The following is a 9248-nucleotide window of genomic DNA, read 5'->3' as shown; positions in this document are numbered from 1 at the left end:
ATTTTATAAAAGAATTGGTACAGTCAAAGGCTCTTGATGTCTTTGATGTCAACACTGTAGATCAAATTGTAGATATCTTCATAAAGACACTTCACGATCCATGCGTTACTCTGCTAAAATTGAAGCTCAAGATGCTCTTTGCTCCTGTCAGCTTGCGGGGGATATTACCACAGACAGTGATGTGGTACAGGACAAGGAGCTACAATAGCGCATGGTAAACATTTGGTTTACAGTTTTTGTTATATTCACACATATGGTCTGTACGTGTGGTTTTGTTAGTGAACAACACTATAATAGTATGTTGAATGAATCATTTCTGTAATGAATTTTATTTTCTCTTTAAGCAAAATGTTATCACATTTCCATTTATGATTAAACTGTAAGGGCAGTTTCACGTGGATTACCAAACTGAGTTTTCCACTATGAAAAATGTGATCAAAACGAACAATACTTGAGTGGTCCCATTATCGTACTTGCACCACCATTATTATATCCGCTCCTCTAAGTTTTTACTAACAAACAAAATGAATTAATACAATGTAATCAGATCTTAAGTTATGAAAGTAATATACGGTTGTAGTACGGTTGTCAGTGGTTGAAAACAAACCGCACAATCTAACTGATACTGCGTGGCACATAAAAAATGCATGAATCCCATTTTTGATCACAACGAGTAAACCAACAAATTTGCTCGTTTATCCATCCATGTTTCATGTTTGTTCATTCCACAGTGGGAGTAAAATGAGCAAATCTAGGATCTACATGTCCCATAAAAACTGCCCTTAATGTGAACCAAATCGTGAGCTCCAATGTTACCTAACTTAAAAATAAATACAACGAGTCCACTTCATAATACCCGATTTCAGTACCCACAAATGAATCGGTACCGTAATAACTATTCCCACCGAGACCTGAGCTGGTTAAAACCAAAACCGGTAATCTTTGGCGCGTCGGTGTTAATAAAACAGTTGTTGGTTCATGAGATCAACGTGAATCCGTTGTCTCATTACAACGTGTTGGTGGGTCCCATTTGGAATCATCTGAAATGAATAAACAAAGAGTCGTGTCCGTCCATCAATGTGTTTCAGATTTCTTCTGACTGCATCCCCATAATCCCCCCTGCCCTTTACAGACGACGACGAAGAAGAAAACAAAATCTTATTGAAGAAGAAAACAAAACTTTAACATGCCATGAACCCTGTTTCGATGAGACCATGAATATGTGAACAGGTTTGCACTTTGCGTTCTCTTTTATTAATCCTCCTTCTTAAAATTCCAATAATTATTAATTCTTTTTTCTTTCGTTTGTGTAACAAACAATCAATCAACAGAATTTCAACATTTGCTTTTTGTGACAAACATCCTTTTTCACTCCATTGAATTTAACGTTTTCTCCATTTTCTGAATGTTTTTTTGTTGTTGTTGATGGTAGAGCCATTTGATGCATGATGTATGATGGAGAGAATCTGAAAATTTGGATCTAAAATTTGGTTTGTAATTGGATTTATTGGTTTGTAGAGATAATTAGATTGGATTTATAGAGTTTCTTGGAAAGATGAGCTTTGAAGGTGTACATGTTTCTGATCCATGGCTTCAAAGTCAATTCACTCAGGTCGAGCTACGAGGTCTCAAATCCAAAGTATGTAGTGTATTGTTTTGAGATCTTTTGATCAGTTTTTATTGAATCTTCTTTACTCATTTTTATTTCAATTGTTTGTAATCTGTTTCCATTTGGTTGTTGAATTGTGTTGTAGTTTATTTCATTGAGGGCGAAATCGGGGAAAGTTACTCTGGGAGATTTGCCTACTGTTATGGCAAGATTAAAGGCTTTCAATGAAACATACACGGCGGAAGAGATTCAAGGGATATTGGGGGAGTCCTACTCTGATATGGCAGTAGAGATTGATTTTGAATCCTTCCTAAGAGTGAGTTTTACGTCTCTACACTTCCTCATCTTCGTCGTGTCTGTGCAATTGTTAGTAGATTTATTGATAGAAAGGAAAACAATTACGATCTTAGCTTGTTCCCTTACATGAGCACTGTTTCTAGCTTTAAATGCTGTTATGACTTGGATCGTATAATGCAGTATAAAGAATAGTATAATGTACTGATTTATGGAATGCTTTACTTTTAAACGTGATTCTGTGAAAACTGCTTACTCTTCATATTGTGTTCTAGTTGTCTGGAATGTATGTGAAACCATAGTATCATTAGTTGAAGAGGCGTGCTCGTCATTGCCCTATCAGTACTAGAGCTTGTTTATTTATACATAACTGAATATTGCATTTTCATGTACCAGCATCTTCTCTCTACCGCCTTAGCCACAAGTTAAGTACCACCATTGTCACCACTACCTCGAATAACCATAGTAAGAATTAGTATCGCATAGCCTGCATCTAAAGCAGATCTTTATATAATCTTTTTTTCTTGCCAATCAAATATTGATGCAGTGATACAGTAATCTTATGTCGCCATTTCTTTATCACATCCTTTCAATGGAATGAGTATTTTGGAAGTTCGAAGAATTCTCATAAAGTGGGTTATGCTAAACAGTCCAGAAACTTTTACATGCAAAATCAATTGTAGATATATAAGTGATTCTCAACCTCGTAATCGGTTGTTTTTTTTAATTGAATGGTTTCCAATGAGTAGAAAGTTGGTTGAACGTAGTGGTGTTGTAAGACTCTAAATGTGTTTCTTTGGTAGTCGTGTATACCAATTGCTTAAACTTCATGATAAGTGGGTTAGCAAAAGTAAATTTTGACTTCCCTGGGTTTGATAGATGGATTGATCACGTTGCTTTAACCATATCGAATGGACAGGCATATTTAGTTTTGAGAGCCCAAGCTACATCAAAACACGGAGACACAAAAATGTCAGCAACATTTCTTAATGCCGCAACAACAACTCTTCGCCACACAATCAGTGAAACGGAGAAATCTTCTTATGTTGTTCATATAAACAGCTATCTTGCGGATGACAAGTTCCTGAAGAAATATCTACCTTTGGATCCTGCAACGGATAGTCTATTTGACCTTATCAAAGATGGGGTTCTTCTCTGGTATGTGTTTATCTTATCCATGTGAAATTGCTAAATCTGAATCGTAAGTAGGAAAGAATCTATTTCACAGTGTTTGACGTTTTACCGGAATTTTGCAGTAAGTTGATTAATGTTGCTGTTCCCGGAACAATAGATGAACGCGCAATTAACACCAAAACGGTTCTTAACCCGTGGGAGAGAAATGAGAACCACACGCTTTGTTTAAACTCCGCCAAGGCTATTGGCTGTACAGTGGTTAATATTGGAGCACACGATTTGGTAGAAGGAAGGGTGAGCGAGAACTTTTTCTTCTACGTTCCTCAGTCATTACTATAATTTTTGTAGTCATTCTGTTGTGCTGAAGTATCTTTTATTGTTTTTCTTACAGCCTCACCTGGTACTCGGATTGATTTCTCAGATAATAAAGGTTGGTAGGTAAATTGCGTAAATATTGATATCGTCCATGTATGTGTGCTTGTTAAGAATATTAGGATCACACTGGTAGGGATTCAGGGAAAGGCTTCCCTTCGATGTGGAAGTATGGGTCTCGAAGTTGTGGACATTTACTCAACTTGCTCTCATTCTTTCATTTGTCTTGAAAATTTCAGATCCAACTATTAGCAGACCTCAACCTAAAGAAGACCCCTCAACTGGTGGAATTGGTGGATGACACAAAGGTGAGAGGTTTCAAATATTCTGTTTCTTTTACCCTATTAAGGAGGGAAAACAGAAACGGTGGAGAAGAATTACCACGTCTTTATATGCATAATTTGTATTTTGCAGGATTTAGAGGATCTCATAAGTTTACCCCCAGAAAAGATTTTACTGAGATGGATGAACTTCCAGCTGGGCAAGGCAGGCTTCAAGAAACAAATCACCAATTTTTCCACTGATTTGAAGGTAAGAACTGCAGCAATTCCTGTCTTTATTCGTAGGATATGTAACATCTAGTTGATGGATCTGATCTTTTTGCGATTCTGAATGGAACTGTATTTTTCTTGATTAAATGGATAGTGGACTCTTGATTGTAGGCTCACTTGCTCACTCGATATATGTGAAATGTTGTTGGATAGGTGAACCATAGTCGTCAGTGTTACGTCTAGAGAACAAAATAGAACTAGTCGAGGTTCAGAACTTTTCACTAGTTAAGTTAATCTTTTGCCAAAAGAAGAAGAAATCATAGTCTGAGACGCCCCCTGCTTAATTTGATGTGTTTGTTGCTTCACCATAGTGATAATTAAGCCGTACCCTTTCAGGATGGAGTGGCTTATGCGCATCTGCTTAATGTTCTTGCACCGGAACACGCAAGCCCATCCACACTGGATGCAAAGGATCCACACGAAAGAGCAGAAAGAGTTCTTGAGCATGCAGACAGAATGAACTGCAAAAGATATTTAACTGCGAAGGACATTGTTGAGGGATCGACAAATCTGAACCTTGCATTTGTGGCACATATATTCCATCACAGGTACGAATGGTTGTTATCTAGTCGTCTCTTAAATTGAGCTGAAGCCTTCCTTCTTGCTAGAAGATTTAGCTCTGTATACAGGCTTTGTCTTTCATAAATGCAGCCTTGTTGGTGCATGTGCTATCTTTAGCAACTTCTCTGCAGATGTTGTTTGCTTGATTTACGGGACCAAACAATACAACTCAAGATTGTCTAAAACCTATCTTGTTTGTTTTCCTTAAGTTTGAACTCCAGATGTCCCCTAGTGGATGCTTTACTAAGTGTCCAAATACTTGGAACATGCTGCATCAAATGTCTTACCTCATCTTATAGAGTAGGATGTGGTTGTACATGTAGAGATGTAGTTACATCATCAAAAATTAACAACTAGATGTTAATATCTACAAATTAAATATGTTTGTATCCTGTCCCAACACAAAATCAATCCAAACCATCCATATTAACTCACATTGTTGACTTGGTTTTACCCAGTTGTCCTGCTGAGCTTAATCATGAGCAGACTTCTGAAAGTTGTCTCACAGTGTCTGAGGTTGTCGTCCTCAGATTAGGTTACTTAACTCACAATTTAAATAAACAAAACTGACTTATGCCCCTGCATCATATGTTGTTACCAAAATTAAAACTCATGCTTACATGAGTACATCAGCTTAATAACTTTTTTAAGTCGGGTTTTTCCATGGTAGTGCTGAGTGTAAAATTTATAAAACTTAAAACTATTGATGCTGGTCTCATGGACCATTTAAGCATCAACATGGCTTCGCTTAAAGTTAGGCGCTCAAGTAAATTTCTTTGGTAACTTTCGGTGCGCGACATTCATAGGCTCTGATTGGATACCCAATTAGTTAATAAAATAAAGGTCATTGTAATACCTACTGATCATGGGGATTCAGATCCCTCCGGGAAGGCTGGCTTTATTCGTTCTTCTCGTCTTAATGTCATATTCTTCTCCAAATTTTCTTTTGATCAGCTTTCGAGTGATTCTTTTTTCTTTTCTTTTTTAATTGTTTATTTTGCTTCTCCTTTGGGCAATTGGAGTCTGCGAATTTTTTTAGCAATATTATGAGATCCTTCCTCTTTTATTTCAAATGTCAGTTATTATTTGTTTTCTACTGGGAGACAGTAGTTAATGCTATTGGTGAGGATCTATTTTGCAGAAATGGATTGTCGATGGACTTGAAAAAGATCAACTTAGCGGACATGCTGCCTGAAGATATTGAAGTATCTAGACAAGAGAGATGTTTCAGGTTTTGGATTAACAGTCTTGGAATTAATACATATGTCAATAATGTATTCGATGATGTCAGAAATGGGTAAGCTCGCCTATTTATTTTGGTAGTTAACCTGCCGGTTTTGATTTATTTGTTTTTTTTATTATTTTATTAGTATAATTTATTTATTTATTTTCGTTCTTGCAGATGGGTTCTTCTGGAAGTGCTTGACAAGGTCTCTCCTGGAGTAGTTAACTGGAAGCACGCGACGAAGCCTCCAATTAAGATGCCATTTAAGAAGGTAGAGAATTGCAACCAAGTCATAAGAATTGGGAAGGAACTAAACTTCTCCTTAGTTGGTGTGGCTGGAAATGACTTTGTGGCAGGCAATAAGAAGCTCATACTTGGTAAGTGCTGTGCATCTTGGAGCAACTTTGTTGCGAGAATGGTAATGGTTGTTTGTTGCAATTGAAATGAAGTTCTTGAATTTGGTTTTATGTAGTGTGGACTCAACATTAGTGATTGTATTTACAACTGAGCAAATAAGTAGCTAAGTTAAAAGAATGCTACCATAGTGTTCACAGAAATACCTTAGAATTTCATAATCTTTTCATTAAAAGGATCCCTGATCTAGATTTCACTATCTGTTCAAATGTGTTTCAGCCTTTCTGTGGCAGCTGATGAGGTTTAATATACTGAAGCTCTTGAAAAACTTGAGATCTCACTCTCAAGGGAAGGAGATGACTGATTCTGATATCTTAAGCTGGGCTAACAATAAAGTGAAAAATTCGGGCAAAACTTCTCAAATGGATAGTTTCAGGGTAAGTAAATTTATTATTTCAACGGTGTTATTACTTAAGAGAATCTCGTTATCATATTTCACATAAATTCATTCTTTATCAGGATAAGAAACTGTCAAACGGTATATTTTTTCTCGAGCTTCTTAGTGCTGTGAAACCAAGGGTTGTTAATTGGAAAGTTGTTGCGGACGGGGATACTGGTAAGTTTGTAAAACGTGAATTCGAATAATATTATTAAATGGCCATTCATTATTTCATTTTGTTAAAAGTTAAATTTACTGTGGAAATAACAGAGGAAGACAAGAGGTTGAATGCTACATACATAATCAGTGTTGCACGGAAACTTGGTTGTTCCATTTACTTGTTACCCGAGGACATCATGGAGGTAAGCATAAAAATTTGACAGATGAGTGGATTTTGGTTCTTTTTGGATTCTTTAGACAGCTCCATATCCCTAATGCTATCTTGATAACTTTAGGCAGGATAAGGGTCATTCCTAACTTTAGGGTCATTCCATACCCCTAATGCTATCTCTATTTGGGTCCTTGAAAGTTCTTGAATATGGATACAATATAATGCTTTATAAAGAAGGAGACACGATTTAGAAAAAAGTAAAAAAAAAGTAAAATGAGAACAAAACTTTATTGGGTTTAGACTGTGATTAGAAATGAACTTGGAAGAACTTCCTAAACAAAAAGAAACTTGAAGTTAGCAAATTAGCTCTTTTTGTTAATTTTTATAGGTGATTCAGTTTCCAGTTAAATTAGGGAGCATTATTTAAACACCCCTCATTTTCCTTTCTTTGAGTGAAACAGTTTAGAGTTATTTCTGCTTCCTGGTAATTCCTATTAGGAACTTGCAAAAAAAAACAAAAAAAAACACGGCATTTGATATGGGTGTGGATATTAAGTACTTCCACATCAACTACTATGATGCCCGGATTGACTATATTTCTTGTTTCTTCAGTTAATTTTTTTTTATATTTGTAAAAAGTCGCATGAACTAACCAACCAGTTCTTTATGCTAAGACACTGTACTTGGTTACATGTGTCCAAGTTCAAAGAGTTTCCTGCAGGCTACTGGAATAACTCAGATGATCCAGTTAACGTAGTTGCATGACTTGACTCACGACTTGATTGGCGAAAATAACTTAGTTTTAGTTTAATTGGTACTGTAACATAACTTTCTTACTAACGCACTGTGATACTCACGTGTGACAGGTAAACCAGAAGATGATCTTGACTTTGACAGCCAGCATTATGTACTGGAGCCTGCAGCGGCAAGCAACTGGGCCCGGCTCATCCCCGTCTGCTTCCCCAAGCGCCTCCCCATCGGCTTCATACGCCTGCCTATCAGCTGCCAATAGCTCTGCATTGGCTTCAGATGGCTCGCCTTCGAGTCCAGATGTTTCCACATCAGTCCCAGATTCCCCATCCACCCCAGATGCTCCAGACGCTTCCCCATCCATCGTTGATGCTTCTCCATCTACCCCGGATGCCCCAGACGCTTCCCCATCCATCGTTGATGCTTCTCCATCCACCCCTGATGCTCCAGACGCTTCACCATCCAACCCAGACGCTCCAGACGCTTCACCATCCATCCTTGACGCTTCCCCATCCAACCCAGATGCTTCTGTGAAGGATGAGGACAATAACACACTACTGTCAGAGGAAGAGTCGGACTTGAAAGTATCCTCCTCGCAGGATGAAAAAGAAGATACCCCTTCTGATGCATGAGCCTGAGATGGCCACAACATGCAGATAAAATTCCAAATCTCAACTCGGACCAAAATTCTATACAAATAGTTTCAAAATTATACTTCTGAAAGTGAGAATCGATACCAAAATTGTTGTCAAAATGCCTAATAGTCAAAAGTAAAGTACTTGTAAATCTGTTCAATTTGAAATGTACAGGCTCGGTAATTGTTTTACTTCAACTTTGTTTTAATTGCTGCTTTCAGAAATTTTGTCCAATTCTTTTGACAATATCACAGTGGGATGATGATGAGAAATCTTTACTTAATATATAAAGGGGAATCCAGAATACATAAGGGGATATTCTTTGTAAACTGAAGTGGGTCACAAAAGTTCTTGCTAATATTTTTCTCAGTAAAATAGTTTGTCACCTGGGAAGCTGTATACGGGCTTCATGCCCGTGCATCTCCAGTATATACCACCACTAGTTTCATAATTTTCTCTAATTACATGAACGTTTTCCCGATCTTCTCGTATTCTGGTTCTGTTAATTACATGAACGTTTTCCTGACCACACTTGTCTTCACACTATCACTTCAGCTCAATATTTATGAAACCTATTTTAAGGCATACTAGATTTTTTCTGAGGCATACTAGATAATGCCAAAATAAGGTCACTAAATAAAAAACAACATCACCCCTCATCCACCATTTTTGATAATGGCATAACTACCCTTATATAATTAGTGTAAATGATTATGATTAGAATTGATTAATTATGAATTTTAAGGATTGATTAAACATTAAATTATTAGTGGTGAATTAGTAGAAAAATCAAATTTATGTGAGAGAGTTGGGATTTTTGAGAGGAAGAAGAAGAAGTGAAGAAAAAAAGCTTGGGTTTTGACTTTTGAGATTTTAGTGATTAGAAGTGACCAAAATGTGTGATTCAAATCAGAGGTAAACTTCTATCGAGGTTTAATTTCCTTTTATAAGTTGAATCTGCCAAAAAATTGAATTTTTAAAACCCAGATCTGC

At 36.9% G+C, this 9248-nt stretch overlaps 1 protein-coding gene across 2 annotated transcripts; it reads left to right on the top strand.

Annotated features, from left to right (window-relative positions):
* Nucleotides 1–1069: 1069 nt before the first annotated feature.
* LOC113336838 (fimbrin-4-like) lies at nt 1070–8556 on the top strand. 2 transcript variants are annotated; one of them, XM_026582517.1, is made up of 15 exons: nt 1070–1230; nt 1519–1639; nt 1755–1925; nt 2823–3061; nt 3160–3331; nt 3429–3467; nt 3649–3717; nt 3824–3940; nt 4297–4508; nt 5663–5818; nt 5924–6123; nt 6380–6537; nt 6620–6716; nt 6810–6901; nt 7737–8556. In XM_026582517.1, the coding sequence occupies exons 2-15, from the start codon at nt 1556–1558 to the stop codon at nt 8250–8252; spliced, it is 2322 nt and encodes a 773-aa protein (XP_026438302.1). In that variant the 5' UTR covers nt 1070–1230; nt 1519–1555; the 3' UTR covers nt 8253–8556. The 2 variants fall into 2 exon arrangements, with proteins under 2 accessions (XP_026438302.1, XP_026438303.1); XM_026582518.1 differs by having other exon boundaries at nt 1074–1230; nt 1433–1639.
* The last annotated feature ends 692 nt before the right edge of the window (nt 8557–9248 follow it).

This window comes from Papaver somniferum, unplaced genomic scaffold (genome assembly GCF_003573695.1).
Source record: "Papaver somniferum cultivar HN1 unplaced genomic scaffold, ASM357369v1 unplaced-scaffold_154, whole genome shotgun sequence".
NCBI classification, from domain to species: Eukaryota; Viridiplantae; Streptophyta; class Magnoliopsida; order Ranunculales; family Papaveraceae; genus Papaver; species Papaver somniferum.
Note: the sequence above shows the minus strand (reverse complement) of the source record. Positions and strands in the feature narration are given on the sequence as shown.